The sequence below is a fragment of the Phalacrocorax aristotelis genome, chromosome 3 (assembly GCF_949628215.1).
Source record: "Phalacrocorax aristotelis chromosome 3, bGulAri2.1, whole genome shotgun sequence".
NCBI classification, from domain to species: domain Eukaryota; kingdom Metazoa; phylum Chordata; class Aves; order Suliformes; family Phalacrocoracidae; genus Phalacrocorax; species Phalacrocorax aristotelis.
In genome coordinates, this window is record NC_134278.1 from 107028628 (window position 1) to 107050611 (window position 21984).

The 21984-nt window shown below is 38.7% G+C and overlaps 1 protein-coding gene across 6 annotated transcripts in view; it reads right to left on the reverse strand.

Moving 5' to 3' along the window:
• Window positions 1–10806: 10806 nt before the first annotated feature.
• The window catches only part of SYT14 (synaptotagmin 14), a 94801-nt gene continuing 83623 nt past the window's right edge, over window positions 10807–21984 (reverse strand). For 5 of the 6 annotated variants that reach the window (XM_075088985.1, XM_075088984.1, XM_075088983.1 and 2 more), the window contains one exon: window positions 10807–20290. In XM_075088985.1, the coding sequence (XP_074945086.1) occupies window positions 19977–20290 (314 nt within the window). In that variant the 3' untranslated portion in view covers window positions 10807–19976. Of the gene's footprint in view, window positions 20291–21431; window positions 21489–21984 lie in introns of all 6 variants that reach the window. The other variant, XM_075088988.1, reaches the window with a different exon arrangement.

The following is a 21984-nucleotide window of genomic DNA, read 5'->3' on the forward strand; positions in this document are numbered from 1 at the left end:
CTTTACAGTGTGCCTAAAACTGATTGGCAGCCAAGTACCTACTTAAGACGCTGAAGGCTGCATTAGTGGAAGTTTTGCGTCTGGTTCAAGGTCTCCAGCATTGCCAGGTAGTTTCTTAAGCCTGTAATTCACTAAGTGCCCAACAGACACTTCTTCCAACAGGACCTCTAAGTAGGAACAATGTTTATATAGACTGTCTGAGACATCTGAATAGTGCTGAACTCCAGCCATCGCTCAACCAGTTATAACCAGCTGCCAGGGTTGGGAAGAAAACCAGGATAAACCAGTGCGGTGTCGCCTTCCCGAATCTGCTGGCAGGGTGGCATGGCAAGCTGGGAGGTAGGAGCTCCTCAGGCCCCACCTCTCTGCAGTGTTAATGGGTGAATTTTAATATTCAAAATTGCGTGGCTGGTCATTTTAGTGACAAGAAGGAATCAGCTGGGAAGCAGCGGCTGCTGCAGGGAAGGAGATGCGGAGAGACGAACACCAAGCCAAGGAGGGGGGGAAACAAGAACAGGAGTGGAAAGAGGGAAGAAAAGCAAAAGGTAAAAGAGTCTTGTCACTCTCCAGGTCTTATCCTGTAATCTATGGACTTCATAAAGGAGAAAAAATGACACAGCACCAGGAATAAATTCATTATGCTAGCACATGATAGAAAACATGCAGTTATCCACAAGTCAAAAAGCATGGTAACTAACTGGCCCATGCCTGTTCTTGGCCCCTTGTGGTGCTCAGCTTTTCCCATTTTCTGGAAGACCCCAAGGCAGTCAGGGCAGCCGCAGCCGCAGGAGGCCAGCCAGGACCCGATCCCACTGGGCACTGCCACTTCTCCACCTCGCCGCCCTGCCAAGACTGAACGAGGGGAAACAACACTGACCCACCGCCTGGGTGGAGGTGCCGGCAGGAAGCACCTTCCCAGTGAGAGACACTGGGAATCACACTCTCATATTCTGTAAAGGTTAGGAAGAATGAGTTTAGTTACAGGATGAAGGTCTCCCAGCCGCAACAGCACAGCATGTCTGTGGTGAGGAGCTGGGAAGGGAGGAGATGGGAGAGAGCCCACTGTTGTACGGGGTATGAGGAGTTGATATAAAAACGTAATTTAACGTGCTTTCTTTCCATAACAAAAGTTTGCAATACACATAAAATAAATCAGAAACAAAGAGAAATGTCTAAATAGTGAAAACATTACAGAATTATTATACCAGTGCTGTTGAGCATCCATTTTTTATGCATGACATAGCTCGTGAGGCAATTGGGCAGCACAAATGACCTGTAATTGGTGAGAGAGACTTTTGGCAGGAATGGATTAGTCATCCACCTCTGTGCGCTGGGGACATCTTTCTTTCAGGCTTTCTGGGGCAGCATCACAAACTACAGTGTTATGACAAAATATTGTATTTTGATGCAGAACTCCATATTTGACTAAATTTTTTTGAGACTTACAGCATTCAGATTGACTCTTACTAACAAGACTCTGTCCTTTCATTTCTCAGTCTCCTTGTTTATGTCCTTGCTTTCAGACTTCAACATTTATTGTCTATAAAAGCAAGCAAACAAAAAAAGATCAATTTTATCAAAATTTAAAAGGCTTTATTTATGTTTCAATTTACAATGCACACCTCCAAAGACTAAGGTTTTAAAATTAAAACATTTTAAGTTCAGTCTTCATTTCAAGTCCAACCTATTGATTTAATAACTAAGGGAAAAGTAATCTCTTAAAACCAGGAAAAAAATAACATACAATACTTATATCATATGAAATAATTACGCAACCAAAGAAAGTGAAAAAAAAAAATCTTGTACAGACAAAATGGAGGTGACAAAAACAGCTGAGGTAATGAGACAGTTAATGTAAGCAGGTTACATTTATAAGAAAAGCATTGCTCTGCACAACTTGTCATTGCAAAAGCAGAGATGTAGATTTCGACTGTCCTTGGACTGATGACATTCTGCTAAGATCTGCACTCAATTATTTCGCTGGTGCTACAGAAAGTGATTACTCCTTTTACTTGAACAGTAGCATAAAAAACTTGAAGTTATTCTGAGAATTAATTTTCATTTAGGGAACTGTTTTGAGGCACATGTCCTCATCAAGGCTAGGACTCATAGCTCTCTGATCCACACAAGTGGTTCTTCCTCTAGCACTGGAAATTGGTCTTTATTAGCACTTCATTTTTCATGAGTACTTTTATTGCCATGAGTAGGGACTATTTATAAGGACAGCGCAGTCCAACGTGGATGGTGTTCCAAGGGACCAGGAAGGACCATGTGTCCTGGTGGAGTCTCCTGTGCGTGCTCCTGGCAGAAGGAGGAGGTAAAGGTCTGGAGAAGGGGAAAACACAGGTGTGTTCAAGCTAGAGCAACCCAGCTCTCTGCAGGAAATTACCCGCTCCTCTATACTGAGGCAGGTTCAGGCAAAAAGAGCGCAGATAACCAAATGCTGGGCCCAGCACTGAGGAGGAGGATTTACTTTCCTCTGTCACAGACCTGGGTAGTGTCTAGTGTCCAGAAAGGAAGACAGTGTTGATGTGTGGGAGGAATGGCATTTTAAGAGCAGGATCTGGTGCAATGGCAATAACCCAAAGCCATTCCTGCTTGCCTGCTCCAAAACCTCCCTCGAGCTACTGCACAGCTGTGTCAACCCTCTTGTTTATCCATACGGCATGTGCTGGACTACATCTAAACTCCAGGGACTGGGGAGAAGCCCAAGCTAAGTCCTATGAAGTTTTTTAACTGGTGTGAGTAATGGCTGGGGACAGGCAATTGCTTTAGTTTAAACAAACCTGCATGGCAATACTAATGATTTCAATGGAACACGCTATTCCCCAAAATTTGAACAACAGGAAGAGAACAATACGGGGAAGTACTTGCATATTCCTTTATATTTTCATTGTGTTTACAGTATATTGATACTCCAGTGCCCATATCCACTTTCACCTTCATCTCCAGCAGTATTAGCAAAGACACTGCACATCCAAACCTTCTCAAGCATGCACTCTGGAGCAAAACAGTGACTTTTCTTTGCTAAAAGGAGAAACATTTTTAAACCTCACTATCATACCATCCATCAAACCACCAAGAACAACTGAGTAATGGTCAGCTTCAGGTCAATTATTCAGTTGATTCATTTTTGTCATTGCAATAAAATTGCAACATGACTTCTAAAATAAAACTTAGATCTCACGTTAAATCTCTGAAGTATTTTTTAGCTCTGGCTTAGCTGCTGTTCCATGATAATGAATTAAAGATCCATTTCCTTCCCACATCTACTTCTGCCTGACGCATTCCTGTTTGCTGTCCCTCTCTTACACATGCTCTCTGCTTTTCACAAAAGGAGGAAAAGACTTTCATCTCCCCGCTTCCAAAGACCGGACAGTGCCAGCCCAGCTCCCGTTGAACAGTTCCTCCAGATCACCTCAATCCATGGATAGTTTCACTGAGCGCAGTGGGACTACTTGCCCTGAATAAAGCTGGCAGGACCTGGCCCTGAGAAGAAAGATCCAATCAGTCCAAAGACAAAAACAAGCTCGCAGCAATGTCGCAGGGTACAGCTCCGAGAGGCTCCAGCCCAACTTAAGGACAGCCAGAAGCAAGATGCCAAGTTTCTGTTACAGCCTGGGAGAAGTTTGCGCAAGGTTACTGGAGGATTACGCAGAACTGCAAGGGTGATTTGCTGGCGAAAGTCTGCTCGAGCAATTTATTATTATGAGCTAGGGAAAATACACCCCGGTTGTCTTTAATAGGAGTACATCACAACCTTTGAAGGCTATATCATCTTAAAGAAGAAATCCCAATAGCTAAAAATCTGGATGCTGAGAAACGTACCATTCAATTACAACGTAATTTATATGAGCCTCCTGTGTGTGGTTCTGCTCTCTAAAAGCACCAGCAGCTTCCTACTCCTTTATAGCAATGAGAGCAATTTCTTTACTTAGAGAAGCACAGTAAATCAGAAATAAAAGGTCCTCAAGAAAAATATCGTGGCAGCAATTCCTAATCTGAGGGGCACAAAAGGAGTTAAAAATCAGCAGAGCATAGCCAACGATTGAGAAATATATTGGTAGGAGAAATCATTCTGGGAGCCAGAGTGGGTCACAGTAAGTTAAACTGTAGACTGTGTTTGTTGTCTGAAATTATTCCAAAAGCAAAATTATTCCAAGAGAGAAGGAGAAATATCCTTGAATAATCCAAACCAAAAATCAAATATAAAAGCAAGGATATTATTTAGTTGGATTCCAAGGCCGTGCCGTTTTGAAGGAATTAACCACTTGCCCAGGTTTTGCTCTCTATTTGTTTCTAAGTACAGAGGCTAGAGAGGAAAGCACTAGGGGAATGCAGGGAATCTCAGGCAGGGCACTAAAATTAAGTTTCTTATTCAGTTTACATACCATGTATGTTTTTAAGTATAGTTGATTTTACCTCCCAAAATCTGATCCAGGTGATACAGAACATGTACTATGTTTCAAAGTATACTTGTACAAGGGAAGTAATCACGTTAACAACAGCCGAAAGTTAAATATATAAATTTGAATGCAAATTTTAGAATCTGCAGCAGGGTACTGGTTAGCCTAAGACTGATTCACCTGGTACCACCTTAGCAATTCCACATACAGGTGTAAACATTAAGGGTTTTAATAATGTCAGAGGACGCAATGATACTTGGTATGTCAGGCCCTCGCACGTCTGTGTGCCAGGAACAACACGCTCATGATGAGGTTAAAGCCAAAAGTAACTTCATAATTAAAGAAGGAACAAAGAAAACCATCATCTCTGCTAGTTTAGCAACAATTAACTTTAAGAGATAGTATTACAAAATCTAAATCAATGGATTTCTTCTTTTCTTATTCTCATCAGTGAAAGCTACCAAGCTAGTTACATATCGTTGCTGCTCTGGGGCCGTCCTGGTGCAAGGCAGCAGAATGCATCAGCATTTAAAATAATATATTGAAAGATTTAAGCACTCATATATTTGACGTGTATACTTTTTAACCTCTGAAGTAAATAACTTCATATGCATTTTAGAGGCTGTTGCTTTTAAAGGGACTTCTATTGCAGCTGATGAAGTATCCACACTAAAGGTGGTTTAAAATAACAAAGTTTAATTCCCTCTGTACATACAGTAAGTTACATTTTGGGCTTCAGCAGGCTGACACAACTCTTTTCACCCAGAGAGCTTCAAAGGCAAACAATTTTTGTATCCGTAAAGCATCTATTTTCCTTCATTTTTATGCTGCCAAGGGCTCTTCCAGTCATCCTTCTTTTCCCAACCATTAGCTATATTTAGAAATAAATAGATACGAAATCCAAAAGAACTGACGGATATAGAAATATCTATCTGTGGGAAGTGGCAAATCTGGAGACCTTCCTCTTGTCCAGTCTATCTGAAGAGCTTAATAAACTTGTTGGAAATTCTGCAGATCAGCAGGATCTTTGAGACAAAAAAGGAAGAACCCCACAACTTAGTTGAATTCAATGTAGTTCGGTTCAATTTAGTTCTGGATTTTTTACTTGCTTAGTGGCTATTTCTCAGTATTGATGTGAGAGTTATTACTAATATATGAGCCAGCTACTCCTCCTACAGGTCAACACACTGAGATCTCTCTTAATCAGAAAGCGGTTCTGGTGTTTCAGAAGGCGGCGTTTTTTTTCAATTCCCCAGCCTGATTACAGGCAACATAGTATTTCTGGGGGGAAAGGAGCATTTTCTGCTATCCCTTGCAGAAGGGGTAAAACTGGCATCTCAATTGTTTGCATTCATTGAAGATCCTCTAATGCATTTCATTAGAGTAAGTTCTTTAACCTCAAGGGTTTGACCAAATTCCAACTCAGCCTCATTATCTACCTGAAAATTCTCCCATTAAATGAGGATTGATGTATTTGTCTCCTCCCTTAAACTGATGTGCAGCAGTGGCTTGAACTGCAAAGAGCTTTCTAGGTTTCATCTTCAAATTGGCTCATTTCAGGGTTAGGTTAAGAATATCAACACATCCAGCTGACACAGGACAAATACCGCAATTAGTATTTGCTAAATGTTTCGATATCCACCTACCAAAGGAAGTATGAAGTGAAACACATAACCCCACATTGTATCCCTGAAGGAAACAGATAAGATTATGTGCAATAACTTGCTGAGAAATCCCCTGACAAACAGTGTTAGTGGATACAAGTGAAGGCTGAAGATCTAACTACAGACCACCATGATGCATTAACATTTTTTTCAAATCCTTCCCTTGCGTAAACTACGACATTTCTACTTTTTGTACAAGGCAGAAATGTTTGTCACCCAGTGGTTACATGGACATAAATTCACTGAATTGTTTTACAGCTTTTGTTCTTTTGATTGCAGCATTTACTGGGGATCCTTAATTTGGATTGCCCAGAATGAGAATGAACAGTTTAAATGTATTCTGTATACTGTTGATTAATAAATCTTATGCCAAATGTCTACCTTTTGAGAAAAGTTTCCATGAAATATTAGGCATAATTAGAGAGGGTGGGATATGCACTTCAATCCTTGAAATACTGCTGGCAGTGCAATGCTTGCATAAGGGCGGATTATCCCGTACCACAGTAAAACCAAGAAAGAATTAGAGGAGCAAATCTGCATGTGAGATGAGTGGTGGCTTGGGTACCAGCATCCTTGGATCTTTACACATTGTCTGGAAACACCTGCTTTCGAACTACCTTGAGCAGTTGCGTGGCCCTCAGCTTCCTGGCGGTGCTGGTGCTCCCACATCGGTCACACACCGCCACCCTTCCTCTCAAAGGGCTCCCTGGGGTCCAAGCACTGACAGTGGCAGTCCTACAGCGACCCTCATGTCACCTAATGCCTCAGGGCACACTACGTTGTCCTTGAAGCAGGTCCTGCTGTGGTACAAGTGTTCTGGGGGTGGAAAAAGGACAAAAAAAGTAAAAAAAGAAAAAAAAATAAAAGAGGGATTGGTGTGGAGGTTTAGGAGAACCCCCAAAATAACATCAACTGTATTAAAATGTACAGAATTTTAAACGATGGCATTGCTACACATTTTCTAAATGATTTTTTGAAAGGATGCATTATACCAGAATCAAGTAGCAATTTCTGTCCCATCAAAATGACTCTTTATGGCGTTTCAAAAGTATTTAGAATCATTTCTGCCTGCCCCTATGGATTTCACTTCTAACAATTTTTACAAGATTTTTTTCAAAATAAGATGAGGTTGGGTAGATTCCTCACAGGCAACAGTCAGCAATGTAAAATGTCTCCATATCCCTAACAGGTTTCTCAGATAGTGGTTTCAGCATCGTATTTAGCTGAGCTGTGTGGATTGTTAGGGAAAGGACAGCTCAGCTCCAGCTGTGCACTTCTACTCCCTCCTTGTGCTGGCAGCAGCGCTCATTTAGGCTCTAATTCAGGCACACTGGGGACTGATCCCACTGAAAACTCTTAAAAAAACTTCTTAGGCTCTATCCTGATCCTTCAGCAGCTCTTGTTGATAGCAACAATCACAAAAAGACTGCGTAACTGAGGTATTCAGCATGTTTAAGCATAAGCAAAAAAGCATTCTTCCGACTATAATACCACATGCAGCAATTTCTATATAGCAATGCTTTAGAGAGAGCATTTCATACTATCAACCAAAGACATGCATCATTTGTACTGATTAATTTAATACTACCACAAGTCATTTAGTGCCTGTATATACCAATGACATGGAAGAAAATGGGAATTTTGGCAATAAGGGCCACGTAAATCAGGTAAGGGTATAAAGCCAGTCTGCATCAAACATGAAATTAAAGGGTATTCCCGATCCCCAGTGCCATGCTTAGACCAACAAATACCACCACACCCCTGCCCTGCTTTATTATCAGGCATGCCTAAGATTCCGGAAACAGCCCGACTGCCATTTCCCAATCAATGCTACTACTTTACAATAGATACCGGTGCTGTCGATGACAGTAGTTTGTGTTCTCTGGCAAGCCTTCTGCAAAGTTCGCTTAACAACCCATGTGCTTGGAAATAAGGGAGCACATACGACTTCATCCCAGCTGTCGGCTTGGCTGTATGCACAGCAAATGGTGGAGGCTGAACGGTTAATGCTAGTGCTTAGCCTAGTGGCCTGGCCTGTGTGCTCCAAAGTGTTTTACACGGTCTTGGAAAACTGCAACAAGCTTGGGTGACGATTTGCCACTGAGACTTGCTTAGATGTAGCTACATTTTCATGACCTTTAGCCTAGCTGACTGATTTGGAGTTTTTAAAAATAGCTGATTAAATGGCTTTTATTTTTCCTGCTTTTTTTTTTTTTTTTAAGAAATACATAAATATGAATGATCTCTACATTCTATATCCCCCTGATTTCCTAAGAATGCTAGACATTTTCTGGTGAAGGCACTAATTAGCAAAGGCTTGTGTGACTGACATTTTTGTCTACTGGTACTTTAGGTCTCTGCACAGGCAGATGAAAATGCTGTGATGTCATGGAAAACGTGCACTTTAATAAACAATTGGGGTACAAATCTGGTCTCCTTTGGTGTGTTTGAGCCTGCTCCCTTTCTGAACTGTTGAACTGCTTCAACAAGAACTGATATGACAGGATATAACTTAAGCTTTGATTACTGATTATTATCTTTTATACTTTTATTCATTAAATTATGAAGCAGAGTTGGCCTGGTATTCTGAATTTCTGTTTACAGTTAACCTTTAATTGTAAACTGTAACTGTAAATCTACAGAGATTGAACTATTTTCTTCACAGTTCTTGAAACCAGGACTTTCTCAACCAGGAATGAAAGATGGCGTTTTTATGTTTCACACTAGTAGAACTAAAAGCAGAATGTAATTTTTGCATAATATAATATGAAAGGCTATGAGGGGAGATTTTATTCTGCCTCTGAAATATACATATTAGTTCGACATGATCTTACACAACTTGACAAGAGGATTTTCATTATTAATATGATGAAATGTAAGGCTTCTAATTAAGCGGAAAACAAACCGGTGTAAACTACGCTCAGAACACGCAAACCTATTAGGTTTTGAATTTAATAATAAATCATTTATCCAAAGCCCAGCTCTACATGCTCTTACTTGATAAGAGTTAGTTTAATTTCTGCATGTTTTGCTTCCTTCTATCCTTACTATCCTTAAAGCTGACACAAGAGCAAATCTGTTTTTTCCAATCCCTATGCTGAAATGTAGCTACTCAAACTGATTAGCAGGTAACAAAATGCCTCAGTAACGGTCTCATTAGTTTTGGGGAAGTCATTTACGAGCCAAATGAAATGTCTGATATGAATCAAACACTAAATTAAAACTGCACTGCTGGACTGTAAGAACAAAAATACTAGAGAAAGAAAACGCATGCTACAAAGCTCAGCAGGAAAAATGCTAACTAGCCCTTACCCACAGGAGTTTTTGGAAACAAGACACTAGTGACTTCAGAGTGAGTTTAAATACTATCTAATGTGGAATTCGCCACATGAACTCTTCAGAGAAAACCTCTGACAGATAAAGTTGTATCTGCATAGAAGTGATGTAACTTGGCTCTACCTGTCTGAAGCAATTACTGTTACACAAGAAACTACTTAACAACTGGGAGCATTGCACGCAATTCTGCTCAGCTACATGCATGAAACGTGGGTGACTGAAAGGGGCCACACGTGCAGCTGAGAGCCGAGTTTGGTTCACAGGTGTGATCTTTGAGTAGAAAATGGCTGTGCATGAATGATGAACAATTATCACCATCCAGATAACATTTCTACTTCACTTATTTTGCCATGTTTTCACAGCTTCATAAATCATCACTTTGTAAACAAATATCTAGTAGTTCATATTATCATCTTTTAATAGATCTCATAATCTGGAGAAAAATATTTGTGGGTTTTTTTGTGTGTTTCTGTTTCTAAAGAATATGGACACAACAAAGAATACGGACACAAAGCAAGCACTCCTCTTGAAGTTTCTCAACTACCAAATACGTACCAGTTTCCATATGGAATGACAAGTTATTTTTAAGTCTATAGCCTTTTGAAAACGCCAGCCTTCACAGCAGCAAGTACCATGTTATCTTATTTACAGAAGTCCTAGGATTTGCACAGATGAGGAGGATGGGTGCAGATCATCAGGATCATATAGCAAAGAAACGCACCCCTCTGTCCACTTTCACCAGGTAAACACCACTGGGCTATGCTCCCTTCATCTGCAGAAATGGGAAGAAACGATAGAATCTTCTTACACTAAGTCTTCCCACCTTTAGGATAGGAAAAAATGCCGTAAGTGTTGTAACAATTCTTTTTTTTTCATGTATGCTAATATGTACTAAAACATACATACAAGTCAGGCACATCCTAAAGCAGAGCTGCCATGAGAACCCAGAATGCTTTTTTTAATATGTACAACAAAAATCATTAGGGACTAGCATAGAAGATCTAAGCTGGGTCATGGTAAAATTATAATCGTTACTCATGGAAAGTGTTCTTTCATGTTTATATCAAACCTCAATTATTTCAGCCTCCTTACTCCTTAGAAAGTGGAAGCTCAGCATATGTATGTTAGATGAAATCTTTTCTGAGAAATATATGTGGAACAAAGAAGTAGAGGGAATCGCAAATGACGCCAGAAGAAAACCGTATAAAGTCCATCAGAATGATCACCTGAGTGTGTCTTTATTTGCCAGTATACACATCATATTTATTGGAATGTTATCGCACTGGTTAATTTAAAATTCTCGAAGTAGACGACTTGTGACATCAACAAGGTCTGTGAGGAACAGAAAGGGAACTGGGTGAAACTTAGGAAATTTGGAAACGGAGCCAAAAAGTGTGTACGCACTAGGATTAGTTACCTGGCCAAAATTAAAAAAGTTTTTCTTATCTTCAATGCAGACAGCAGTTCAAATGGTTGACCAAGCGTTACTATCTTCTGAACAGTGAAGTCTATTACGTTTGTTTACCACCTAATGAACTCCAAAGGAAAGTGACAACAGACAGTTTTAAAAGTGATTTTTTCCTTTTTTTTTCAAATACTGCCCAGCAATTAGGTTCACATGCAAAAAGCTGATTCCATGTACAGAAAATATTTTGAAATAACCAAATGATACCCATTCCAGTCCTCAAACTGACAAAAATACATTTCACAGAGGTAATCAGTACAAATAGAGAGAGCAAACAAAATACAAATCCACAGCTGCAAAGCTTGAGATATGCAAAAAAGACTGTTTTAATGTTGTGACAGATCCATGGTTTGAAAATATACTACAGCAAGTTTTAATCAAACTAACATGGGATTTTAAAGGTACCTGTGCTGTACAGGTAAATATAACTAAAACCAGCCGGTGGCATCCTGCCTCTCCCCAAAAATCAGAATAATAGTGGGATGCATATGCTGAAAGTCCAGCTTTTTTTACAAAGAGAGAACTGACAACATTAAAATAACCTTGCACGCCGGAAACCCTCAAGATTAATATACAGTAGCACAAAATGATAAAAGTAGTTTTTTGCTAGGTAATAATAAAGAAAACAAAACGACAAGTATCTGACAACACACACAACTGGAGATACTGTAGATACAATGTGACACTTAATTATAAATCCATCTGGGGATTTACAGTCTGACACCCAATATGCAGATCTGCACATTCACCGCCAGAACTCCTCTTTTCACCTGCTGTGGACCAAAATGCCATGAAACATGTGTCTTCATCTGGATTATAATGACAGTTTCAGAGTCCTAAGACTTTACTAAGCTGCATAAATGGTTGCAAACACTAAATTTGCTCTAATTATGTTACTGTCAAAATCTAAAAAAAAAATTTAGAGAATTTTAATTACTGCTTATTCAACTTAAACACAGCAGAAAAGAAAAGCAGCTCACGGAATTCTGAAAATAGGGGTGAATTCAGTCATGGGCATTAGTTAGGGGCTCCAAGGTTCTGTACAGAAATGAAAATATGAAAACAAAATAAGCAAATTCAAGAAAGGAAATGAGCTCGGATATTTCATCTCTAAAACCTTCACAAAAAATGCCTTTTTTTTAATGCATATAATTAGGAGCATGGTTGATAACATGACTGTGATATACCCATTTTCTACAATCTTTGATTGATATATAAAAATATTTCTCTGACTTCTGTGCCAAACAGGACTTGCAAATATAACCTATTCCCATTAAAACTCTGCTCGGTGTCTCAAATATTTAAGGCTATACGTGCACCGAAATTTAAGGAAATTCAAGTTGAAACAGTAGTTGAAAACCGTGTTGTATTACATAAATGATACAATGAAGGGACACCGGTAGGAAATGTACACACAGCGCAGCCTGAGCCTGTTTCTGTAAGACCAGCATACACTAGACAGTTACATAGTATCGGGGCTTCAGACCCAGAAGAGCTGAATCTGTTCTCAAAGTTGCACACTTCAGGTATAGGTATAAAATCGGTAAAACAAGCTAATCTGACAGCGTTGAGTTATATTTTTGCTTGTGATGGGATTTTGATTAAAATGCACGAAGAAATACAACTCAAACTCTTTGCTACCGGTACAATAACGCACAACCAGTCAGAAAAGAGGTATCTTGAATTCTCAGCTGTGAGTCACATTTACAGAAGCCTATTTTATATTTGTTCAAAGAGATCCATTATATCATTTCTGTCTTTAAGTAATAGCAAGTCCAAACATCATTTGTCCAAAGAATTAGAAACAGACTTGGTTCTTTGGTTAACATCACGTGACTTATATCAGACACAGGAATCAATTAAGAAAAAAAACAGTCGTATGAGGAGGTTTCTTGGAAAGGGGGGTGAGGAAGGAAAGGGGAAAACTTCGAATTCCAAGAAATGCATTGTATTAAAACTGAACTGCCATTTGAAACCTCCTGTACTAGGAATAATCAGGTTAAGACATCTCTTCAGTTGCAGCGACACTGCTTACACACCGTAACTTTAGATTTTCTACGTATTAGATTTATACAAAAGAAAGAAGGCACCGAGTGCATCGGTGGCATACAGGCAGTATAAAAGTATGCAAGAAAATGCTACATACTGTATATTTTATACACTTTTAAAAATGTGGCAAATGTGTGCTATCTCTATGCAATACGATGCTTCATAAACCCAATTCCTTATATCCCGATGAAAGAATTAAAATGTGAAACACATTTTAATAGTCTTGCTGATAACACCACAATTCAATATTTGTATTCACTAAGATCAGTTATTAGCTTATAGTCACCAGAAAGCAAGTTCAAAGTTACTGAAGATCAAGGGAACTATAATCTATAACTATACTTTTGGGACAGAGCCAGCAGCCTTTACTCATGATGAATGTCCCACTAAGAATGGAGAGGAGGCTCAGTTTTACCACTGTTATTCGTGTTAATAGTGCCTTTCTCGGAGTCATCCTGCAGAAACAGAACTGCCTATAGAGAAAGGTACTACACAACATGAAAGACCTGTGGCTAAACCAGGACCTTAGTAAAAGGCAGTAGGTCCAGGCCCTTCGTCATTATCCTAGCACTTTAGATTGTGTAACAGTGATATAGCTTGCTCATAGAGCATTTAATTTTACATTGTTAAATCATCATATAAAAATAGGTAAGAAAGCTCTGTAAGAAAGTATATATACTATATAAGGAGAAATCTCTCCTTAAAAAGAGCAAAGAAAGGGAAAAATTGAAGAAAAGGCTTCACTAATTACACTTTGTAATGAAAGTCACATTAAAAACAGTTATCGTAAACGAAACAGTACTGAGCGCTATTGAACCTTGTGGTTTACTGGAAAGGACAGCAAACTAGCTGCATAATAAGATCATTGCTCTTATCTCCTTTTTTGTAAATATTACCTAATACATTCAACTGCTTAGAAATGGTCTTAAAACGTCGTAAGAAGCCATACCCAAATTTACTATCACAACTTGTTCAAAGCCCTGCTCCTTGCTTGCGCGATGGCTTAGAGATTCCATCTCAAAGCTATCATAATGCTTCTGTAGTTCATTCTGTAAATTCATTCGAACTCACGCTTTGGAAATGAACCAAAAGTTATAAAGCAATCTACATTGGACCCTTGGCATGCAGTGAATGTCCGCAAGATTTGCAAAACACCACAAAAAACTTAATGTGATACAACGGGCAAGACTCCTGACCTCAGATACAAGAGAAAAAATGATGACATTAATTACAACCCTGAATGTCCATGAGGTATTCCTTCAGTGGTATGGTATTACTGCTTCTGCTCTCCTGAGTAGGGCCCTCAGAGACAGGCATCTTTTGGAGGCTTTGTACCAGCTCTACCAGTAGATGCTTCCAAGGAAGTGAATGAATTCTTCTTGCTATTAGGCTAGCCTTGCCCATTTTCTGGACGTAACTGTTTCCTGGTCTTTGTTCCTATGGGAGTAATACCACCCACTTCCTAACTCCTGGCACATTCCTCTGCATAAGGATCCTACCTTTGTATTATACCAGCATAAACCTGCACAGCAAAACCTGATCCAGCATGTATCAGACCAATTTATTAATTCAGTCACACCATGTTACATATGAGCTAAGCTTGCTAGCATTGATGAAATTGTGCCATATTCAGGTAGGCATAACACAAGCAGATACATTGGGCGCGTAAGATTTCTACATAGTCTGCAGAAAGGAAGAAACCCTGCTTGAACTTAAGGAGGGGCAGTGATAAGTTCTTAAGGCTAAACTAATCCATGTCACTGTGGGCCAGTTGGTACTCACCCTAATCACCCTAAGCAAATAAACACTACCTACCCTGCTTGCACCTGTAAAATACACTAGGTTATAAGCCATGGGGTGCCCACAGAGAACTGTGCTACTTTGAATGTACAAACCCCCACAGTTCACGTGACATGGTTCCTCTGAGTAGGGCCCTCCGAGGGCCACAAGGCTTCAAGAGTGGAATTTGAGTCACTGTCTCCTGCTGCTGTATGAAGCTGTCTTTTATTTTACTGCTCTCGCTCTCAGATGAGATCTCTTCATCAGGAGTTGATTCACCGACAAGCAAACGCTCCTGTGACTTCCCCCTCAAAAACTACCATCAGAACAAAGTAGTCTGAAATCCAGCTGTGATGCTCTAAAAAATCTGGCAGTTGAGTTAAATAGACCAAAATACTGAACATTCTTGATGGCTTGTTCTAACAATAAACTTTGCTGAATTGTTTCAGTTAAAATGATCAAGATGTTTGGGGATCACTGTAGCATTTTTAATATTAAAGTTTTAAAAATATTTCAGAAGCTGAGGAAAAGGAGAAACAAAAGTAAGACATGATTGTTAAATAACAAGTTTGTGACAGTATCCAGGCATCTACTTTTTCACTTCCACTCATGACTGAAATCACATTTGATTGTGCTGCGGGTGCCATGCTGTATCACTGCTCTAACCTACTGATCCTATTGCACTTCATGTTTTCAGGATCAGGCCTACTCTCCTGCTGATGCCCATGGACTCCTCTCATTAATGGTGAGTAGGCATGCACATCAGTGAGAGAATTAAATTAGTGTTACTGAGAATTCAGCTGCAGGAGGAAGTCAGTCTGCCTTACAAGTGACAAGACATAGTTTCAAGACTGCTTTCAACAGGACAGCTTTTTTTCCCCCTCCAGAAAAGTGTGATGAGTAAGTAAAGGGCTCAATGCAACTCTCAGTTAAATGAAACAGCATTCCGCTGTTAGTTTCAAGTTGGAACAGTTCAGGCCAAAAGGCTTCCCCTCAAACCTCATTCTCTGATTTTAACACAGTCTTTTCGTTAGAACTTGTATGTGTAAGAGCAATCTGTATTAGATTCCTACACTAAAATCTCTCCTTCAAAGAACAAAAGCTTTCTTCTTCTGCTTCCTGTATTAAAACTGATGGTTTGCCTTGCAGAAATCTTAGGGAGTTGGATAGGTCATGGAAATTTTGCACCAGTACCTTATTATAAGGGGTGCACAGTGCCCTTGACTTCTAAGGTCCAGTGACTGCCACAGACAGCTTCTCAGGGTGCCGGGGAGTTTGCAGGAGCAAGTCATTAGGGAGAAAAGAGAACAAATCAGTAACACAAACACATATTTTAGACGACAAAAAAAATTGCTCCAAAGGTGTGTCAAATGGGAAGGTACTGATGCCGGCACTGCATCTGCCATCAGGAATTAACAAAAATTTAAAGGTGAAAATATCTCCTACAGTAAATGTACAAGATCTGTTTTCAGGTCAAGTATTCTCTTAATTGATAAACACCGTTTGTCTCCAGTAAGATCACGTACATTCATTCCAAGGGCTCATCATATTTAAAAATCTAATTATTAATGAGGTTAGAGGATTGTAATTGGATTTAGAAATCATATTTCTCCAGTAGCACAACTTACACCTTGCCTAACTTCTGCCTTTGCAGTCAGACTTTGCAGTGTGGTTACAATGTGGATCTCTCAAGTCCTGAGCATGAGGCAGCACCATGGGGACCAAGCTTTGATTCTTACCAGTACTATCCTCCTTCCCTGTGCTGCCTGGCTGAACAGGGAACAGAAGCATGGCTCTGCTGACTCCTTGCCTCCATGTATGTGGGAGACAGCGATGTCCTGCAGACACTGTACAGTCTCTCATCCTCCTGCGCAGCGATTTCATGCTTGCCTGTGCTGCCCTTCACAATCTTGCCCTTACCACCGAAAGGAACTAACCAACTTCTTCATATTTGTAACACTTTAAGAAGACCTATGTGACATTTCTAAACATTAAACCAAATAGATCATACGCAGAGCGGATGCAATATTTTCAAGAATAGAATCTGTAAGAACGTCACTGTTCTATAATTATTTAAGGCTACACTGGCAGGAAACAGATTCGGTTCAAGAACTGTGATCTCTACAGGGTATGTTGGCAAATGGAAGTAATTAATTTGATAAACGCTTAACTTACTGTACTTTTGAACAAAGATAAACAACAAAAAGCTATAAAAAAAGCACAGACAATTCTGAGGAAAACACAAATACCTCGAATTTGTTTCCAATACTTTGCTCTTTAGAAATTCTGTTCCATGCTTAAGACCTAACTGAATGCACAAAAACACACCGTATGCATAAGCCCTTATGCGGAGTTTAAAAAAAATAAATCTAAAGGCAGATTTCAGATACAAAAGTATAGGTTTGCATAAAACAATAAGAAAAACCAAATTACAAACAAATCATAGGAACGGTATCTAGGAAGAAAAAACCCAACATGTCAGCTATTGATACTATAACTAATTCATAAATATCTTAGGGCAAATTCAATTATTGGTGTGACTGGTTTTGCATGGCAAGTCCATATTCTACTGCCTCAAAATTAAACATTCATTTCCACTCTTTATATATTCAGTTCCCAGTCTTTGTCCAGCATAAATCCAAGTAAGCCAAACCTTCTTTCTGTGAAGCACAGGCTGGACCTGGATACCTTGGGAAAAGTCTCATGATCTAGAAAGAGATTCCTCTTCTTCAATGTGCCCAGCACAGAGTACTAGACATCTCTGCTGTGTCTAAATTAAGATTTTGGTGTCTTAGAAATCTGAACGGTTAGATGTAAAACTGAAGCAATGGAACCTTACAAGCAGAAACCCAAGTCACGACACAGTTCAATTTAGTTTGGTTCTGTAAGAGGTTATTTGCTGCATCTTCCAAACTGACTTCTTTGTTCGTTCGATGCTGACGTTATTTTATAAATACTGTACATTATTTTATAAAGTAAAACCTGTACAAAGAGACAATCATCAAGAGACAACTTTCAGCTTTAGGAAAGAGCATCCAAATACCCACAAAGAGAATGAGGAAAAACACTTCCACATCCATTGAAAAATTGCTTTTGAACAGCTTCTAAGTCAGTGTTGCTATTATATGGAAAGCTGAAAGGATTGGGAAAATCTGAGCATTTTCCTTATGCATGTAAAATTAATGTTGATTTTTTATTAAATTCTGCACTCAACATTACATTTCACAAACTGAGCAACAAAAAGGACTGAAGAAACAATTTGTATTGTGTTACTGCAAGACCATTCCTTTTTAAAGAAAGTTTTTGCATTATTTGTATTTGGTAAATAAAGCTTCTGTACATGAAGCAGCAGTGCAATACCAGGGGAAAAAAAAAGGTTGTAATAATGTTTTAAATCTTTAAATCAATAAAAAACAAAAGCCTGGCTCTGCAAATAAACCCCTCAAAAGGCACCAAATAAACCAAGAAATGGAATTACACTATCCTTTAAAAAGGACTTAATGAAATTGTGAAGTAGTGCGAGAATTTTAGAACCATGTGAAATATCTTTATTATAGCATACTCACTGTCTCCAGTCTCTCTGTACTTGACTGTCTGTATACCCTAAAGCCAGGATCTTTCAAAGGTATTATAAAGAAATTCAAGAGAGAGACATTTGTCTTAATGAGAACGCTCTAGGCTACCACTAGTTCTCTGAATTAAATCCAAAACTTCACTTTTCTACCAACCAAGTGCTACAACAGTCAGTGAGGTCCCACATTAGTAAGACATCATTTATAAGAAAAAATATCGCTTGCTTTCCATACGGCAACAATTAAAAAGTAAATGAAACTTACAATTACAAGAAAAAGCATGTCTGATTTGGGAAGCTTTTAAAAAAATATGTTTACTCAATAATCCACAATTTCCATAATATGAATTAGATTCAGTAGTCAGTAAATTAGTGTGATTCCAGTTAAAGTATTTGGGACAAACAGGAATCTCAGAAGCACTGATATTTCCCTAATTTTGGTGGAAGCCATGAGTTTTTATCTGATAGCAAACTTTCCTGTGATACTGTGGCTTCTCAGTTGTGTCGTCAAAAAGCTGTGTTTCCCAGCTTGAACATAAGCAAAGCAAACTTCTATTTTGGGTGTGAGCATTCATTCAATTGCTGGCAAATCACTAGAAAAATAACTTACTGAAGTTCTCTTCTCCAAGAAGAAAGGTAAAAACTCCTGGTCTGCTCTCTGCTTCCAACAAACAGCATATGGTAATCCCCAAGACAGCTCAGAAGAGACTGATACCTATTTCAACCAAAGCCACAGTATTTCGCATTCATTCAGAGTAGTTCAACTGCTACCACTTCCTTCACAGTCTTTCAACCTAACTTCCAACTACCAACATTTTAAAGAAATCCGTATCAATTTAACGAAAATATATTTTAGTAAAGTCGTGCTCTACGAGCTTCCTACATTGGAATACATGAATACAGGAAGTGCTTTCAACAGAAAGTTACATAGTTTTACAGTACAACCTGTCTAAGGAGATTTGGAAGGGACCAAACTAATGATCTGGTCTCTTTGGATTAGGCAGAAGTACAGGCAAGAGGGAAAAACCCAATTTATGCCATATATAGAGCTCGTTCCTGTCACAGATTGAAGAAACATTAGTTTGATGTCAAAGTTCACCTGATGCCCAAACGCTAGTATTTTTCTAACCAACTGCATATCAAAAAATGAAAACTTAGTTGTACTAAGCTCCTGGAAAGAAACTCAGTGTAAAACAACAGTATATTCATACTTGCTATATTACTAAGTGTTCTCCACTGGTGGGTTTTTTGTTCTTTTGCTCTACAGATCATTAACTTTTTCTCAAAGTGCAAATTATTGATCTTTAATCTGAGTGCAGGCAGGTCAGAAGCTACAGTATTAAAGCAATACAAAAAGTACACAAGAGAGGAGCTTACATTAATTTGGAGAACCTTACATAAAACGTTTCTGAATTGAAAACCACAAAACAAACCCAAACAAATACAGCATCAGGTGGATGGGGGAGGGACCACTAACGTATCTGTATACAGCAAGGCTTCTCTGACACCAAGGAAGTGTCTGACTCTAAGTGAAGATTATATATTAAATCCCGCCATTTTTCATGTTGTGCATTCTTTACGATGGAATGTTGACCTCGATTTTCGTTTTTTACTTCCACAGCAAATCTGTTGATTGTGACCAGTGATGACCATCTGCTTGAGAGTCCAAACTCCCTTAAAACCGCGACTGCGCTTCGTACTGTCCATTACGATTCTAGTAAAGTATGCCATCTACATACTTGCTGTCCTTTAGATTCTTTCATTTCAGTCCAGTGATTGAGTTCATCTTCTCCTGAGCTGTTGAGACCTAAAGAAATCCACCCTATCATCTCTTTTCGTTTCATGCTGCGCTTATTATATACAGACAGTATGAGCGTCACATCTGAAAGCTGAAACAGTGCCACTTGGAAAACAAAGGTTTCTTTGTATACTGGATTTGGCTGTCCTCGCCGGATTGAAGTTTTGCATTTGGACATCTCTTGCCCCATTGAGTTCAGCAGTGTTAACTTAACATAGGTATCTACAAAATAAATCATATTTTGGAATGTCAGGTATCTTCGAACAAAAGTTTTTGAGAATGAGATATTTACAAGACACAAGGATATGGTGTATACCAGGCTGACTGAGCACAGCTTAGTTTAGACACATGAAACGATGACAGGTAAGCAAAATATTACAAACACGAGAACAAATTAACTAGCCTCAGTACTATGGAAATGGGTTAAGTTAAAGGTATACCTCATAATCCTCTTCCCATTGACCCCCCCTTACTTGTTCTAAACAAACTTAAACTGCATTAACACTTAGCAAGCCCCAACTAGCCACAACACTGTAAAGCATACCACTGAATTTTCTGAGAATAAGAATAAACAAAGGAGAATGAAGACAACTAATGAAGAGAAAAGGAAATAAAATTGATACACAGTGATGATATCAAAACAGCCAGAATGAAATGCATAAGAATAATCTCTGCATGGATGTGGTTCTCACTTTGGGCTTTTCAATTTTATTTATTTTGAAGACCAAAATGTAGCGAAGTGTGTTCAAAGGTAGAAGTTTACACAGTACAAACCCCCTCTTTATATCCTAGATTTATAAAGGAATAAATTTAATACCCCTTTAAAGATAATTCAGTTTTTGCATCATTCAATACGGTTATTTAAAATATAGCTTGTACGGTGCTCTTAGGAAATACATTTAAGAAGCTGATGTAAGTAAATGTGGTTAGCACACGTTGGGTGTTAGTATAAACCTTTATTTTTAAAGTTCTGTTTTCATTTGACTAGAAGCACCAAGTCACGCTCCTGCAGAAGGATGTGCATTTCCTGAAGTTACAACTGATTCTAAGAAATATAAACCCATATAAAACGATCTTTTTTTCATTCTTTATTCCTGTCGTATTCATGCTAATACATAATATTATTAAAAGATCAGAGTTTACGTAAAAAGAAACACATTGAATATTTTCACTTTGTAGGTACACTGAAATCCCAACATCCATAATCAGAGATAAATGCAACTTTTGCATTAGAGAGTGCCACAAATAATAAAGATATACTTTTATAAACCAACATGGTAGGCAGCCATGGATAGCTTTACTGCTGGCAAGTTTTCTTTTGCATGAAAAAGACAACATCCAATTAGTTTCTACAGGAACTCACCTCGGATTATATAAACCTGTCCACCTATCAAGTGTTTTAGACAACAGAACAGTCCGTCTGACAACAGGGGGTGGAAAGCAGTAAAAGAAATAATGACCAGATGTCAATAGTTGGGTGAGAGAGGATCAAAGGTTAAAGTTTAAGAGCAAGCACTATTCACTGGAGTGGAGAAACACAAAACCTTAGCAGCACAGATCAGAAAACGGATTGAACAAAAGGGTTGTTGGGTAAAATTTAATGAAATGGAGATTTTGTGCAGTTTTTGTGTAATCTTTAACAAAAATTACACCGCTTACATAATGGGTTATCTTAGCACTAAGAGCTACTGGGTTCTAAAGCACAGTAAACAGAAAGAATCATGCTAACGATTAGGTTATAGAAGACTGGGTAAAAATCACCTTTTTATCAAATCTTATGCTTTTTCATGCAAACTCCAGCATATTAAGAAAAACTGCACACCATAATTATACTTCATATATTCAAAGCAATAAAATGAAAAATCACTGAACTGAAAACTACGCTGGCTTTGCCTTTAGCGTTTATAGTTACAGAT